The 18,087-nt window shown below is 50.9% G+C and overlaps 1 protein-coding gene across 1 annotated transcript in view; it reads left to right on the top strand.

Annotated features, from left to right (window-relative positions):
• The window catches only part of TNNC1 (troponin C1, slow skeletal and cardiac type), a 32,382-nt gene that overhangs the window by 13,542 nt on the left and 753 nt on the right, over positions 1–18,087 (top strand). Inside the window, exons 2-5 of the mRNA XM_078661889.1 lie at positions 6,906–6,936; positions 8,102–8,248; positions 8,725–8,839; positions 16,362–16,498. Coding sequence (XP_078518015.1) covers positions 6,906–6,936; positions 8,102–8,248; positions 8,725–8,839; positions 16,362–16,498 — 430 coding nt within the window. The remainder of the gene's footprint in view (positions 1–6,905; positions 6,937–8,101; positions 8,249–8,724; positions 8,840–16,361; positions 16,499–18,087) is intronic.

The following is an 18,087-nucleotide window of genomic DNA, read 5'->3' as shown; positions in this document are numbered from 1 at the left end:
TCCCTATGGTGGAGCCCGCTACAACAGGAATTATAAGCGAGCGTAGAGTTGCATGTCTCCGCCCTCTGCTGGAGCCCGCTACAACAGGAATTATAAGCGAGCGTAGAGTTGCATGTCTCCGCCCTTTGCTGGAGCACGCTACAACAGGAATTATAAGCGAGTGTAGAGTTGCATGTCTCCACCTTAAGGTGGAGCTCGCTACAACAGGAATTATAAGCGAGTGTAGAGTTGCATGTCTCCTCCCTATGGTGGAGCCCGCTACAACAGGAATTATAAGCGAGTGTAGAGTTGCATGTCTCCTCCCTATGGTGGAGCTCGCTACAACAGGAATTATAAGCGAGTGTAGAGTTGCATGTCTCCACCTTAAGGTGGAGCTCGCTACAACAGGAATTATAAGCGAGCGTAGAGTTGCATGTCTCCACCTTAAGGTGGAGCTCGCTACAACAGGAATTATAAGCGAGTGTAGAGTTGCATGTCTCCTCCCTATGGTGGAGCCCGCTACAACAGGAATTATAAGCGAGCGTAGAGTTGCATGTCTCCGCCCTCTGCTGGAGCCCGCTACAACAGGAATTATAAGCGAGCGTAGAGTTGCATGTGTCCGCCTTCTCTACAACAGGATTTATAGGCGATCGTAGAGTTGCATGTCTCTGCACACTGGTAGAGCCGCTACAACAGCATTTATAAGCGTAAGGTTACTACCAGTAACATTTCATACCTAAGTGGATGTCTCTGCCCCTGTGGTGGAGATCTCCTGATGGCAATGTACATGGAAAGTATTCAAATTATTATTCTTAAAGAAAAAATGAACTATATTAGTATAACATGTTAAATAATTTAAACTATTTATCTGAACCCATAACTATTAAAATTAAATGTAACAGCACATTAACTACGTAAAGTAAATGTGCATTAATTATTTAATCAAAGTATATTATAATTTTGGTAAATATGCCTAAAAACGTCTTTTTTTATTCCCACTGAAAGCAACATTTTTATTTTTATTTAACATGGATTAAAAGTTTTGTTCAGAATGAATTAGATTTTTTTTTAAAAAACAGCTTAAAACGTTTTCATTCAATTTGTAATATTAAATTACAGTTATTATTAGATTGAAAAATGATTAAATTAATTATTTAATACGTATTCATATTTTTAAACATGAAAACAGTTATATATAATTTTAACATTTGACATGGTATTTATTTAACATTAGTTCCTACAGGGTGTCATTTTAAGTGTCTACATCCCATACTTTCGAAGGCAGTGTGGTGTGTTCCTTGTGAGTGGACATGTGTGGTGCTTGACTTACTTCACGCAGAGCTGCCAGAGTGGTGGGACATTACCCCGGGTGGAAGCTAGAAACACGCAGACTGGATTGACGCGTCACCGCCGACTGTCGCGGTTTCGGTCTTACTTCCATTCAGTTTGAGTACATTTACACGGTCCAATAATGTCGCGGAGTTACAGATCCACGGCTCTCGTGTCCAGTTCTGGTTGTGTCCGGGGAGTGAGGCTGTGTTGGGGAGCAGGGGTGTCTGAGCAGCATTACCGTGTTTGTGTGGCGGAGGATGTCTTCGTGGTGATTGTGCTCTGAATTGAGGTTTGTGTGATCATAAAGAGCGTTTGTGGAGACACTTTCAGTCTTGTAAGTAGGGTCTTTGTGACTGTGAGTGGTTGTTGGGAGTGAGTGTGTGCTGTGAGTTTGTTTGCATTGAGTGAGTGTAACTGTTGTGACAGAGGTTAATTATGAAGGATGAGTATGCTTGCATAAAAGGTGGAAGAGTTTGTGTAGTGAGTAAAAGTGTTAGGAGATTTTATAAAGACTTTAGGCCGTGTTTGCATCACAAAAGTGGCGCAGATCGACACAAAATCTTTTTTTTCCAATCTACTTTTCAGTGCTAAACTTGTTTAGGGCTGGAAAGAACGTGAAAGTTACACAAGGCAGAGCATAGCGCTGCTTTACATTACTTAGCGCCAAGCGGGCGTTCCCAGGCAACCACTCATTGTTTCTGATGCTAAACCCTAGTTACTAAATCGAGTAGACAGAGTTTAGGGTCAGAAAACAGCGCCCCTTTGAAGGAGGCGCAAGGAGAGAGAAATGAGATCATGTCTCTTCCTTCTCCGACTTTGTACTTGTGCTGCGTTCTGAAGGAGGAATCCATCCACCGATGTCTAAACCAGCCCTTAGTGTCTCACTGAAGGAGTGAGTGTGTGATACGTTGAGATGCCTGTATGGTGAGTGCAGGTGTTGAAGTGGTAAGTGAGTGTGCTTGGAGGTGAGTAAAGGTGGGCTGCTGCCCTTGAGTGTACACGAGTGTGTGGTAAGTGAAGGTGCCTGTATGGTGAGTGCAGGTGAGTGCCGGTGTTGGAGTGGTAAGTGAGTGTGCTTGGAGGTGAGTAAAGGTGGGCTGCTGCCCTTGAGTGTACATGAGTGTGTGGAAGTGATGTGGCTGTATGGTGAGTGCCGGTGTTGGAGTGGTAAGTGAGTGTGCTTGGAGCTGAGTAAAGGTGGGCTGCTACCCTTGAGTGCATGGGAGTGTGTGATATTTGTAGGTGCCTTTATGGTGAGTGCAGGTGAGTGCAGGTGTTGGAGTGGTAAGTGAGTGTGCTTGGAGGTGAGTAAAGCTGGGCTGCTGCCCTTGAGTGTGCACGAGTGCGTGGTAAGTGAAGGTGCCTGTACGGTGAGTGCAGGTGTTAGAGTGGTAAGTGAGTGTGCTTGGAGGTGAGTAAAGCTGGGCTGCTACCCTTGAGTGTGCACGAGTGTGTGGTAAGTGAAGGTGCCTGTACGGTGAGTGTAGGTGTTAGAGTGGTAAGTGAGTGTGCTTGGAGGTGAGTAAAGCTGGGCTGCTACCCTTGAGTGTGCACGAGTGTGTGGTAAGTGAAGGTGCCTGTACGGTGAGTGTAGGTGTTAGAGTGGTAAGTGAGTGTGCTTGGAGGTGAGTAAAGCTGGGCTGCTACCCTTGAGTGTGCACGAGTGCGTGGTAAGTGAAGGTGCCTGTACGGTGAGTGTAGGTGTTAGAGTGGTAAGTGAGTGTGCTTGGAGGTGAGTAAAGCTGGGCTGCTACCCTTGAGTGTGCACGAGTGTGTGGTAAGTGAAGGTGCCTGTACGGTGAGTGTAGGTGTTAGAGTGGTAAGTGAGTGTGCTTGGAGGTGAGTAAAGCTGGGCTGCTACCCTTGAGTGTGCACGAGTGTGTGGTAAGTGAAGGTGCCTGTACGGTGAGTGTAGGTGTTAGAGTGGTAAGTGAGTGTGCTTGGAGGTGAGTAAAGCTGGGCTGCTACCCTTGAGTGTGCACGAGTGTGTGGTAAGTGAAGGTGCCTGTACGGTGAGTGTAGGTGTTAGAGTGGTAAGTGAGTGTGCTTGGAGGTGAGTAAAGCTGGGCTGCTACCCTTGAGTGTGCACGAGTGCGTGGTAAGTGAAGGTGCCTGTACGGTGAGTGTAGGTGTTAGAGTGGTAAGTGAGTGTGCTTGGAGGTGAGTAAAGCTGGGCTGCTACCCTTGAGTGTGCACGAGTGTGTGGTAAGTGAAGGTGCCTGTACGGTGAGTGTAGGTGTTAGAGTGGTAAGTGAGTGTGCTTGGAGGTGAGTAAAGCTGGGCTGCTACCCTTGAGTGTGCTTGGAGGTGACTGACCACGCGAGCAGAATCACAGGAAGTCACCCTGTGCGACTCTTCACCCGAGCGGGATGTTTTTTAACGAATGTGTATTAAAATCATAAATCTTCGGCGTTTCACGGAGCACAAACCCCCAGAACTAAAAGCAGCGGGGGGTGGCGGTGGGGGGGGGGGGAGGGTCGACAGTGGGTCAGTTTAAAGATGCGCCTTGAGGCGGATAGACGGGTCTGGGAGTAGGCGCTGCAGCAGGGGGCAGGATGGAGACCCCCAGCTGCGCTCCCCTCTGCCCCCAGGAGTGGGTGCGTGTGAGTGTGCGTGCCAGTGCGTGGGAGTGAGTGAGTGTGCGTGTCATAGTGTGTGAGTGTGCGTGCTAGTGAGTGTGCGTGCCAGGGCGTGTCAGTGAGTGAGTGTGCGTGTCAGTGACTGAGTGTGCGTGCCAGTGCGTGTCATTGAGTGAGTGTGCGTCTTCAGTGCGTGTGAGTGAGTGAGTGTGCGTGTCATAGTGTGAGTGTGCGTGCCAGTGCGTGTCAGTGAGTGAGTGTGCGTCTTCAGTGCGTGTGAGTGAGTGAGTGTGCGTGTCATAGTGTGAGTGTGCGTGCCAGTGCGTGTCAGTGAGTGAGCGTTCGTGTCAGTGCGTGTGCGTGTGCCCTGCTCTGGCTGCTTCTATTCCGAGGGCGTCTGCACTTAACTCCAAACCTGCACAATGGCGCCCCCCCCCCCACCCCTGGTGCCGCCGGACCTGTGCGGGGTGCAGTGCACAGCCCTGGGTGGGTGGGGGGTGCCCAGGTGCCCCCACCCACGGAGCCCTCGCTCCCTCTCATGCCCACACAAGGCCAGGCTGGGGCCGGTCTAATTCTGGGAAGAATGCGGGGCCGAGGCCGAGGACAAGAGACGAGATAAAGGCCCCCACAGCCCCCGCCGGATGCCGAGCGCAGAACAATCCCCAGGTTTATCTCCCCCCCTCCCCCCCCCACCTGCGGCCCCTGTTAAAAATACCCGGCCTCGGGAGTCCTGTTACCAGGGTGGGGGCACAGCAATGTTCACCAGGCGGGGGGGCTGCCAGGACAATAGGAGACAGGGTGACCCCCCTGGACACCCCCCCAACAGCTGTCCGGCCCATCACAGGGGCATGCCCACCCTCGCCCCCGGCAGCTATTGTTATCTCCCAGAACAGCCCCCACCCCAGCTATTGTTACCCTTCCCTGCCCCCCCCCAGCTATTGTTATTGCTGACCCCCCCCCCCCCCCCCACCGCAGCTGTCATGAACACACGGGGGGCGTCAAGGACACATGCGAGCTATTGTTAACTGCTGGTGAGTGTTAAAGTACAGAGACACTGCCGAATAGGGCCCGGACCCCCGTACACTACAGGGGGCATATTTACAAGGGCGTTATCTCCGCTTTTTTGGCTTAAAAAGCCAAAAAAGCTGAGATAAAACCATCGCCCTATTTACAGGAGGGTGCTAACATGCATAATCGCATGTTAGCACCCTTTTCCCCAACGCCTCCCTTTTATCTCTAATGAGATGCAAAGTGGGCGTCACTGGGCGTACCCCGGATGGACAACCTTGCAAATAACGCAGATGTTCACATCGCAATATTTACAAGGCAGCCCCAGCATTTTAGCACACGTTAGTTTTTGGAGAAAACAGCTGTTTTCTCCAAAAACTAACGTCTGCTAAAATGCAGACTTACCTATCCCCAACATTGGGGTGGATTATGCTGATACGACCCTGAGGGTCGTATCAGCAAGGTTATCGCTGGAAAACCAGCGATGTTCACTGCAAAACGGCGATAACCTCGCTACCTTTGCAATTTTTATCGCCCTGGAGTAACGCGTTGTTAATAACACGCTACCAGGGCGATAAATCCCAGAGATAGCCTGCGATAATATTATTATCGCTAAGCACGGCCAGCGATAATTATCGGTGGACGTTGATAACATGCCCCAGAGTCTCTGGGCGGCGAGGCCGAGGCTGTGTCCTGCTGAGGAGGTCGCCTTGATATTTGTGTGACTGTAGGTCCCCCTTCCCTCCCGTTTTGAAGGCTCATGGGGCATTTTCTGAGCGCTATAAGAAACCCATTCAGCAACACACCTACTGGGGTATAGTATACTGTGCATGTTAAATGTACGTGCACCACTTAGTTAAGATTATATGTAAATACACCGTTGTTTTGCTTTGAGTGTTGAAGGGGGTCTCTTCTAGGTCCTGATGAGAAGCCAGGGGAGGGCTTCAAACTTGTCCACACAGGAGACACGGCTCATTAAAGCATAGGAGCTCCAGCTCATTCCCCACTTTTAACAAGACCAGCTCAAAGGAAAATTAAAATTGATTTTTTTCCACGGAGCCAGGTATTTTTTGTTTTTTACCATTCACTCACTTCTGAACCTTCCACTCACACTCCTACACCACACATAGTGTTGTTTTTCATAATCAGTGCTCCCACGTAGTCGTGGGTTGCAGCACACCCCGCCCCGCAGCGGGGCGGGAAGACCCCGATGATGAAGCAGGCCACCAAGGGTGGGTGACAGGGCTGGACTGGCCATAGCTGGCACCAGGCAATCCCCCGGTGCATCACATAGGTAGGGGCAAGTTTTGGGCCGCTGGGGCCAGTTTTTGTTACAGGGCCGTTAATCGGCCCTGTACCAAAACCGGCCGAGAACCGGCCCCGGCAAAGAGCTCGGCGGCACCTCCAACCCCCCCGAGTGGGGAGGAGCGGCCGAGCACTTTGGCATGGCCGGTTGTGGTTCCCAGTCCAGCCCTGGCGGCTGTGTGCTTTCCACCATTGTAGGAGACACACGTAGTCTGGAGAAACGCTTCTATACTTTCCCATAAGAGAGGATCCTTTGTTTTTTGACACCTGAGCATATGACAGCAGTGACACCAGAACGCGTCACACCTGTACCCATCACATCTGATCCTGTGCCACCCGAACAAGTGCCACCCGAACCCGTGCCACCTGTACTGGTGACATGCCGCTCGCACACTGAGACCTGAAAGGATTATCCGGCGATGGCTCTGCCGTGGAGGTGACGTAGCTATAGAGGGAGGGACGTGTTTATGAAGGAACTCCGTGCAAACGGAAGCAGGTCCAACCCCACAGGAAGTGTAAACCATGGACAGGGGTGGGATAGTTTTATCAGTCTATGGACCTGCTCTTTCGTACTGTTGGTTTGATATCATTTGTTTATCTGCTTTGTGTGAACCGGATATAACTGTATTTAAAGTATAAATGAAGCTATGAATGAGATTGGAGCTCAGATCTCACAGCCCGGCCTCTCTCTCCCCACCACAGGTTGAACAGCTGACGGAAGAACAGAAGAATGGTGAGTGCCACGACTTTACTTCAACACTGAAATATATCCACAGGCCGGAGCCTATAGAGGGAGAATAGATGGACTATTCATAGCGCCTTGAATATATATGTATAATCTAGGTACATGTATGTGGAGTTAGGTATAGAATATCTCTACTTACCTTTCAATATTTCGGTCTAATGAGCTTGATTAGACACAAGATGGTTCTGTGGGTGTATTACACAGCGAGGTCTCACAACCACACCATATAACACCCCAAGGGGCATATTATCAAGGGTGGCGATAGAATTATCGTCGCTTGGCCGCTAAAGCGACATCTTTTAGGTGATAGCGAGTGGTTTGGGGCCCGCTTTGCATGTTAACAATATTTATCGCTAATGACATGTAAAGTGGGCGTACGCAAACTGTTAGCGACTGAAAACAGTCGCTAACGTCGCTATCGCCTATTAGCAAGGTAGGCGTAGCGATGGAAATATTCGGGCTAACCGCAAATATCTCCAAATACTAACACCTGCCCAGACCAGTTCTTAGCCATGTTATACAATGGGAGGTGGATAACATGGCTAAGAGCATTTTGCCGCTAATGCGTGAATATCGCTGTATTCTCCGCGATATTCATGCATTTCGCCGCTATCGCCGGAAAATGTATCGCTTTGGAGATAAACGTTGCTAATAACACGTTATCTCAGCGATAAATTCCGGCGATGCTCAGCGATAAAAAAATCGTCGCTAAGCCTATTTAGCGATAAATATCGCTAGTTGTTGGTAATATGCCCCCACATTCCTCACACAGAGTCAGGTGTAGCTCGGCTTCTTCAGGACACCTATAGATACATGATTCAGCAGAAACCACATGTTAAAGCGTATATAGGGGCACGGAGGCCCCCTGGTTCTTGATAATCAGAAATATCTCAGACACCTACACCCATCCTCACCGCCACAGCCTGGGTGGAAACCTTCTGCTGTGGTGCAGGCGTCCCTCCCCACCAGGGACGCTGGATCCAGGGTGGGTGCAGGCGTCCCTATCCCCGCCAGGCACGCTGGATCCAGCGTGGGTGCAGTCCTGGGTGGACACCTTCTGCTGTGGTGCAGGCGTCCCTCCCCGCCAGGGACGCTGGATCCAGGGTGGGTGCAGTGGCGGCTTCTGATGAGGGATGTTTTTATCTTTCCGCAGAGTTCAGGGCGGCCTTCGACATCTTCGTCCTGGGTGCGGAGGACGGATGCATCAGCACCAAGGAGCTGGGGAAGGTGATGAGGATGCTGGGGCAGAACCCCACCCCCGAGGAGCTGCAGGAGATGATCGACGAGGTGGATGAGGACGGTGGGTCTTCTTTCTGACACCTCTCCAGGGGTCAAACGCATGGGAGCCCTCGCTGGATGATGGGTCGAGATAGAACTCATAAATGACTACATGACAAGGCATGGTGGGGGCACGTGCGTGTTCTCAGTCTGGAGACGTAAGTGAGGGAGCTGCACTGAGAAGGCCTAAACGGGCTGGAAATAGCGCCTGGAAACCCTCATGGGTGAATATCGTGCTTTACAAATCCTGATTGATTGATTGATTAAATGATGCAAGAATCGTGAGACTTCAGGCCACGATCCACTCAACGCATCAGTGATTTATGGTAAATCAGTTTATCTCGGGTGGCAGCTACCCCGGTTACCTGGGACAGGTGGAGTCAGTCTGGCTCTAGGGAGTCACCTGACGTCCTTTCATTCTGTTTCACATTTCCATCCTGGTGATGCCCTCGCTGAGGCTACACTGCCCTTGTTCTGACGCCTCTCCTTCCTCCCCAGGCAGCGGCACGGTGGACTTCGACGAGTTCCTTGTCATGATGGTCCGGTGCATGAAAGACGACAGCAAAGGGAAGTCGGAGGAAGAGCTGTCGGACCTCTTTCGGATGTTTGACAAGTAAGTCATTCATTCATTCACTCACTCAGGCTGTACCCTTGGAGGGAGCTGGCCATGGAGAGATTCACATCAGAGGGTTGGGCCCCTGAATGGTAAACGCTTAGGGCCCGATTCACAGAACTAACTTAAGACAAAATCCTAAACTTACTACTTTTGGTATTCACAGAAGTTAGGATTTTGTCTTAAGTTTGTCTTAAGACAGACTTAAGATGTTTGCCTTTTGTCGCATTGTTGGTTTCTGAGTGTTGTTTATGTAAACCATTTACTTTGCCGCTCATGTCACTGCTGTGATTGGATTGAAATAGTGAGCTATGGATTTACAATGACCATCATTTCAGCTCCAAAAATATCCTCGTGGTGGAGTTAATAGTAAATCTACAGGTATGATATTTCGATAGTCGATATTATGGTCAAAATATACCTGTGGGTCGATATTTCCACTGTGGTGTTGTGACAGAACATAGCAGACCAGGTGATGAGAGTACAAGAACTTCTCAGTGTCGCTGTTCCTAAGTCTGATCCAATGCTGAGGTCACATCTTTGGCTTGCACACGTGGCGAGGGTACGAGAGCTTCTCTGTGTCGCTGTTCCCAAGTCTGATCTAATGCTGAGGTCACATCTTTGGCTTGCACACGTGGCGAGGGTACGAGAGCTTCTCTGTGTCGCAGTTCCTAAGTCTGATCTAATGCTGAGGTCACATCTTTGGCTTGCACACGTAGCGAGGGTACGAGAGCTTCTTCGTGTCACTGTTCCTATGTCTGATCCAATGCTGAGGTCACACCTTTGGCTTGCACACGTAGCGAGGGTACGAGAGCTTCTCTGTGTCGCTGTTGGTAAGTCTGATCCAATGCTGAGGTCACACCTTTGGCTTGCACACGTGGGGAGGGTACGAAAGATTCTCTGTGTCGCAGTTCCTAAGTCTGATCTAATGCTGAGGTCACATCTTTGGCTTGCACACGTAGCGAGGGTACGAGGGCTTCTCTGTGTCGCTGTTCCCAAGTCTGATCTAATGCTGAGGTCACATCTTTGGCTTGCACACGTAGCGAGGGTACGAGAGCTTCTTCGTGTCACTGTTCCTATGTCTGATTAAAATGCTGAGGTCACACCTTTGGCTTCCACACGTAGCGAGGGTACGAGAGCTTCTCTGTGTCGCTGTTGGTAAGTCTGATCCAATGCTGAGGTCACATCTTTGGCTTGCACACGTAGCGAGGGTACGAGAGCTTCTCTGTGTCGCAGTTCCTAAGTCTGATCTAATGCTGAGGTCACATCTTTGGCTTGCACACGTAGCGAGGGTACGAGAGCTTCTCTGTGTCGCTGTTCCTATGTCTGATCCAATGCTGAGGTCACACCTTTGGCTTGCACACGTGGCGAGGGTACGAGAGCTTCTCTGTGTCACAGTTCCTAAGTCTGATCTAATGCTGAGGTCACATCTTTGGCTTGCACACGTAGCGAGGGTACGAGAGCTTCTTCGTGTCACTGTTCCTATGTCTGATCCAATGCTGAGGTCACACCTTTGGCTTGCACACGTAGCGAGGGTACGAGAGCTTCTCTGTGTCGCTGTTGGTAAGTCTGATCCAATGCTGAGGTCACATCTTTGGCTTGCACATGTGGCAAGGGTACCAGAGCTTCTCTGTGTCGCTGTTCCTATGTCTGATCCAATGCTGAGGTCACATCTTTGGCTTGCACACGTAGCGAGGGTACCAGAGCTTCTCTGTGTCGCTGTTTCTATGTCTGATCCAATGCTGAGGTCACATCTTTGGCTTGCACACGTGGCGAGGGTACGAGAGATTCTTCGTGTCACTGTTCCTATGTCTGATCCAATGCTGAGGTCACACCTTTGGCTTGCACACGTAGCGAGGGTACGAGAGCTTCTCTGTGTCGCAGTTCCTAAGTCTGATCTAATGCTGAGGTCACATCTTTGGCTTGCACACGTAGCGAGGGTAGGAGAGCTTCTTCGTGTCACTGTTCCTATGTCTGATCCAATGCTGAGGTCACACCTTTGGCTTGCACACGTAGCGAGGGTACGAGAGCTTCTCTGTGTCGCTGTTGGTAAGTCTGATCCAATGCTGAGGTCACATCTTTGGCTTGCACACGTGGCGAGGGTACCAGAGCTTCTCTGTGTCGCTGTTCCTAAGTCTGATCTAATGCTGAGGTCACATCTTTGGCTTGCACACGTAGCGAGGGTACGAGAGCTTCTGCGTGTCGCTGTTCCTATGTCTGATCCAATGCTGAGGTCACATCTTTGGCTTGCACACGTAGCGAGGGTACGAGAGCTTCTGCGTGTCGCTGTTCCTATGTCTGATCCAATGCTGAGGTCACATCTTTGGCTTCCACACGTAGCGAGGGTACGAGAGCTTCTCTGTGTCGCTGTTGGTAAGTCTGATCCAATGCTGAGGTCACATCTTTGGCTTGCACACGTAGCGAGGGTACGAGAGCTTCTCTGTGTCGCAGTTCCTAAGTCTGATCTAATGCTGAGGTCACATCTTTGGCTTGCACACGTAGCGAGGGTACGAGAGCTTCTTCGTGTCACTGTTCCTATGTCTGATCCAATGCTGAGGTCACACCTTTGGCTTGCACACGTAGCGAGGGTACGAGAGCTTCTCTGTGTCGCTGTTGGTAAGTCTGATCCAATGCTGAGGTCACATCTTTGGCTTGCACACGTGGCGAGGGTACCAGAGCTTCTCTGTGTCGCTGTTCCTATGTCTGATCCAATGCTGAGGTCACATCTTTGGCTTGCACACGTGGCGAGGGTACCAGAGCTTCTCTGTGTCGCTGTTCCCAAGTCTGATCTAATGCTGAGGTCACATCTTTGGCTTGCACACGTAGCGAGGGTACGAGAGCTTCTTCGTGTCACTGTTCCTATGTCTGATTAAAATGCTGAGGTCACACCTTTGGCTTCCACACGTAGCGAGGGTACGAGAGCTTCTCTGTGTCGCTGTTGGTAAGTCTGATCCAATGCTGAGGTCACATCTTTGGCTTGCACACGTAGCGAGGGTACGAGAGCTTCTCTGTGTCGCAGTTCCTAAGTCTGATCTAATGCTGAGGTCACATCTTTGGCTTGCACACGTAGCGAGGGTACGAGAGCTTCTCTGTGTCGCTGTTCCTATGTCTGATCCAATGCTGAGGTCACATCTTTGGCTTGCACACGTGGCGAGGGTACGAGAGATTCTTCGTGTCACTGTTCCTATGTCTGATCCAATGCTGAGGTCACACCTTTGGCTTGCACACGTAGCGAGGGTACGAGAGCTTCTCTGTGTCGCTGTTGGTAAGTCTGATCCAATGCTGAGGTCACATCTTTGGCTTGCACATGTGGCAAGGGTACCAGAGCTTCTCTGTGTCGCTGTTCCTATGTCTGATCCAATGCTGAGGTCACATCTTTGGCTTGCACACGTAGCGAGGGTACCAGAGCTTCTCTGTGTCGCTGTTTCTATGTCTGATCCAATGCTGAGGTCACATCTTTGGCTTGCACACGTGGCGAGGGTACGAGAGATTCTTCGTGTCACTGTTCCTATGTCTGATCCAATGCTGAGGTCACACCTTTGGCTTGCACACGTAGCGAGGGTACGAGAGCTTCTCTGTGTCGCAGTTCCTAAGTCTGATCTAATGCTGAGGTCACATCTTTGGCTTGCACACGTAGCGAGGGTAGGAGAGCTTCTTCGTGTCACTGTTCCTATGTCTGATCCAATGCTGAGGTCACACCTTTGGCTTGCACACGTAGCGAGGGTACGAGAGCTTCTCTGTGTCGCTGTTGGTAAGTCTGATCCAATGCTGAGGTCACATCTTTGGCTTGCACACGTGGCGAGGGTACCAGAGCTTCTCTGTGTCGCTGTTCCTAAGTCTGATCTAATGCTGAGGTCACATCTTTGGCTTGCACACGTAGCGAGGGTACGAGAGCTTCTGCGTGTCGCTGTTCCTATGTCTGATCCAATGCTGAGGTCACATCTTTGGCTTGCACACGTAGCGAGGGTACGAGAGCTTCTGCGTGTCGCTGTTCCTATGTCTGATCCAATGCTGAGGTCACATCTTTGGCTTCCACAAGTAGCGAGGGTACGAGAGCTTCTCTGTGTCGCTGTTGGTAAGTCTGATCCAATGCTGAGGTCACATCTTTGGCTTGCACACGTAGCGAGGGTACGAGAGCTTCTCTGTGTCGCAGTTCCTAAGTCTGATCTAATGCTGAGGTCACATCTTTGGCTTGCACACGTAGCGAGGGTACGAGAGCTTCTTCGTGTCACTGTTCCTATGTCTGATCCAATGCTGAGGTCACACCTTTGGCTTGCACACGTAGCGAGGGTACGAGAGCTTCTCTGTGTCGCTGTTGGTAAGTCTGATCCAATGCTGAGGTCACATCTTTGGCTTGCACACGTGGCGAGGGTACCAGAGCTTCTCTGTGTCGCTGTTCCTATGTCTGATCCAATGCTGAGGTCACATCTTTGGCTTGCACACGTGGCGAGGGTACCAGAGCTTCTCTGTGTCGCTGTTCCCAAGTCTGATCTAATGCTGAGGTCACATCTTTGGCTTGCACACGTAGCGAGGGTACGAGAGCTTCTTCGTGTCACTGTTCCTATGTCTGATTAAAATGCTGAGGTCACACCTTTGGCTTCCACACGTAGCGAGGGTACGAGAGCTTCTCTGTGTCGCTGTTGGTAAGTCTGATCCAATGCTGAGGTCACATCTTTGGCTTGCACACGTAGCGAGGGTACGAGAGCTTCTCTGTGTCGCAGTTCCTAAGTCTGATCTAATGCTGAGGTCACATCTTTGGCTTGCACACGTAGCGAGGGTACGAGAGCTTCTCTGTGTCGCTGTTCCTATGTCTGATCCAATGCTGAGGTCACACCTTTGGCTTGCACACGTGGCGAGGGTACGAGAGCTTCTCTGTGTCACAGTTCCTAAGTCTGATCTAATGCTGAGGTCACATCTTTGGCTTGCACACGTAGCGAGGGTACGAGAGCTTGTTCGTGTCACTGTTCCTATGTCTGATCCAATGCTGAGGTCACACCTTTGGCTTGCACACGTAGCGAGGGTACGAGAGCTTCTCTGTGTCGCTGTTGGTAAGTCTGATCCAATGCTGAGGTCACATCTTTGGCTTGCACATGTGGCAAGGGTACCAGAGCTTCTCTGTGTCGCTGTTCCTATGTCTGATCCAATGCTGAGGTCACATCTTTGGCTTGCACACGTAGCGAGGGTACCAGAGCTTCTCTGTGTCGCTGTTTCTATGTCTGATCCAATGCTGAGGTCACATCTTTGGCTTGCACACGTGGCGAGGGTACGAGAGCTTCTTCGTGTCACTGTTCCTATGTCTGATCCAATGCTGAGGTCACACCTTTGGCTTGCACACGTAGCGAGGGTACGAGAGCTTCTCTGTGTCGCAGTTCCTAAGTCTGATCTAATGCTGAGGTCACATCTTTGGCTTGCACACGTAGCGAGGGTAGGAGAGCTTCTTCGTGTCACTGTTCCTATGTCTGATCCAATGCTGAGGTCACACCTTTGGCTTGCACACGTAGCGAGGGTACGAGAGCTTCTCTGTGTCGCTGTTGGTAAGTCTGATCCAATGCTGAGGTCACATCTTTGGCTTGCACACGTGGCGAGGGTACCAGAGCTTCTCTGTGTCGCTGTTCCTAAGTCTGATCTAATGCTGAGGTCACATCTTTGGCTTGCACACGTAGCGAGGGTACGAGAGCTTCTGCGTGTCGCTGTTCCTATGTCTGATCCAATGCTGAGGTCACATCTTTGGCTTGCACACGTAGCGAGGGTACGAGAGCTTCTGCGTGTCGCTGTTCCTATGTCTGATCCAATGCTGAGGTCACATCTTTGGCTTCCACACGTAGCGAGGTTACGAGAGCTTCTCTGTGTCGCTGTTGGTAAGTCTGATCCAATGCTGAGGTCACATCTTTGGCTTGCACACGTAGCGAGGGTACGAGAGCTTCTCTGTGTCGCAGTTCCTAAGTCTGATCTAATGCTGAGGTCACATCTTTGGCTTGCACACGTAGCGAGGGTACGAGAGCTTCTTCGTGTCACTGTTCCTATGTCTGATCCAATGCTGAGGTCACACCTTTGGCTTGCACACGTAGCGAGGGTACGAGAGCTTCTCTGTGTCGCTGTTGGTAAGTCTGATCCAATGCTGAGGTCACATCTTTGGCTTGCACACGTGGCGAGGGTACCAGAGCTTCTCTGTGTCGCTGTTCCTATGTCTGATCCAATGCTGAGGTCACATCTTTGGCTTGCACACGTGGCGAGGGTACCAGAGCTTCTCTGTGTCGCTGTTCCTAAGTCTGATCTAATGCTGAGGTCACATCTTTGGCTTGCACACATAGCGAGGGTACGAGAGCTTCTTCGTGTCGCTGTTCCTATGTCTGATCCAATGCTGAGGTCACATCTTTGGCTTGCACACGTGGCGAGGGTACCAGAGCTTCTCTGTGTCGCTGTTGGTAAGTCTGATCCAATGCTGAGGTCACATCTTTGGCTTGCACACGTGGCGAGGGTACCAGAGCTTCTCTGTGTCGCTGTTCCTATGTCTGATCCAATGCTGAGGTCACACCTTTGGCTTGCACACGTGGCGAGGGTACGAGAGCTTCTCTGTGTCACAGTTCCTAAGTCTGATCTAATGCTGAGGTCACATCTTTGGCTTGCACACGTGGCGAGGGTACCAGAGCTTCTCTGTGTCGCTGTTCCTAAGTCTGATCTAATGCTGAGGTCACATCTTTGGCTTGCACACGTAGCGAGGGTACGAGAGCTTCTGCGTGTCGCTGTTCCTATGTCTGATCCAATGCTGAGGTCACATCTTTGGCTTGCACACGTAGCGAGGGTACGAGAGCTTCTGCGTGTCGCTGTTCCTATGTCTGATCCAATGCTGAGGTCACATCTTTGGCTTGCACACGTAGCGAGGGTACGAGAGCTTCTGCGTGTCGCTGTTCCTATGTCTGATCCAATGCTGAGGTCACATCTTTGGCTTGCACACGTAGCGAGGGTACGAGAGCTTCTGCGTGTCGCTGTTCCTATGTCTGATCCAATGCTGAGGTCAAATCTTTGGCTTTCTCATGTGGCGAGGGTACGAGAGCTTCTCTGTGTCGCTGTTTCCAAGTCTGATCCAATGCTGAGGTCACATCTTTGGCTTGCACACGTGGCGAGGGTACCAGAGCTTCTCTGTGTCGCTGTTCCTAAGTCTGATCTAATGCTGAGGTCACATCTTTGGCTTGCACACGTAGCGAGGGTACGAGAGCTTCTGCGTGTCGCTGTTCCTATGTCTGATCCAATGCTGAGGTCACATCTTTGGCTTGCACACGTAGCGAGGGTACGAGAGCTTCTGCGTGTCGCTGTTCCTATGTCTGATCCAATGCTGAGGTCACATCTTTGGCTTGCACACGTAGCGAGGGTACGAGAGCTTCTCTGTGTCGCTGTTCCTAAGTCTGATCCAATGCTGAGGTCACATCTTTGGCTTGCACACGTAGCGAGGGTACGAGAGCTTCTTCGTGTCGCTGTTCCTATATCTGATCCAATGCTAAGGTTACATTCTTGGCTTGCACAGAAATGCGGATGGCTACATCGACCTCGAGGAGCTGAAGATCATGCTGGAAGCCACTGGAGAGACCATCACCGAAGACGACATTGAAGAGCTGATGAGGGACGGCGACAAGAACAACGACGGCAAGATTGACTATGATGGTGAGTCCTTGGGGTCTGAGCAGTGAGTGTTGTGGAGGGAAGTGCTCAGGCCACCTGAGCTGTGGGTCCTTCAGGAGAGCTGGCAGCAGGTCATGGTGTCTGAGCAGTCAGGAGGTCCTGGGGCAGAGCTGACCAAAGAAGGGTCACTTGTACCTCAAGTCTCCAGCTTGTAGCTCCTAGATCCAGCATCGGATCCTTAAACCTGCCCTACTGCTAGTGTAGGGTCCTGTGATCCATTTGGGTGGGTGTCGGCTCCTCTCCATCTCCACAGCACTAGAGTGACAGTGACTCCCACTCTTCAGCTGCACTTAGAATTGTCCCCCCTCTTAGATGACACCTTCTTTGTGCAGCAAGACTTGTGTACCCACTACTTGCCTTTGATGAAGTGACGCTGCCACAGAGAGCTCACACCCTAGGGTGTCCCAGGGAGCTAGAGAGCTCACACCCTAGGGTGTCCCAGGGAGCTAGAGAGCTCACACCCTAGGGTGTCCCAGGGAGATAGAGAGCTCACACCCTAAGGTGTCCCAGGGAACTAGAGAGCTCACACCCTAGGGTGTCCCAGGGAACTAGAGAGCTCACACCCTCATGTGTCCCAGGGAGCTAGAGAGCTCACACCCTAGGGTGTCCCAGGGAGATAGAGAGCTCACACCCTAGGGTGTCCCAGGGAACTAGAGAGCTCACACCCTAGGGTGTCCCAGGGAACTAGAGAGCTCACACCCTCATGTATCCCAGGGAGCTAGAGAGCTCACACCCTAGGGTGTCCCAGGGAGATAGAGAGCTCACACCCTAAGGTGTCCCAGGGAACTAGAGAGCTCACACCCTAGGGTGTCCCAGGGAACTAGAGAGCTCACACCCTCATGTGTCCCAGAGAGCTAGAGAGCTCACACCCTAGGGTGTCCCAGGGAGATAGAGAGCTCACACCCTAAGGTGTCCCAGGGAACAAGAGTGCTCACACCCTAGGGTGTCCCAGGGAGCTAGAGAGCTCACACCCTCATGTGTCCCAGGGAGCTAGAGAGCTCACACCCTAGGGTGTCCCAGGGAACTAGAGAGCCCACACCCTAAGGTGTGCAGGGAGCTAGGAAGCTCACACCCTCAGGGAGTGATAAGTAGTCAAGAGATCCCAGACAGGTCTGCCACTTACAATCCTCTTTCCTGAAACCCATGGATGTGACTCCACTTTCATAGTTTGGGGATTGAAGCAACATGTCATTTACAATAAAGAAACAGACAGGCGTGGTAAAACATATGAGCCTTGTAGACGCAGCCAATGTTTAAACCTCCAGGAGAACCAGAGACATGTGGAGTGGTCGTTTCATTGAGTGTGCATCAATCAACAACAAATACACATAACAAAAGTCACCGCGCCAGCACTAATGCACAAATCCACGCTATATCTTGTACTGTGTATTATTCACCACACTATCCCACTAGCATTGGTGCCAAAGGCTCCCGAAGAAGGACAAGTTTGTCTTCGCTTGTAAAACACCTTGAAGGTTACCCTCGCGGGCGATATTGTACCTTACAAATACACATAACATGCAACACGGGATAGCTTCAGGATTTCAGAATTGTTTGAACCATAGACTCTG

This window comes from Lissotriton helveticus, chromosome 9, assembly GCF_964261635.1.
Source record: "Lissotriton helveticus chromosome 9, aLisHel1.1, whole genome shotgun sequence".
NCBI lineage: Eukaryota > Metazoa > Chordata > Amphibia > Caudata > Salamandridae > Lissotriton > Lissotriton helveticus.
Note: the sequence above shows the minus strand (reverse complement) of the source record. Positions and strands in the feature narration are given on the sequence as shown.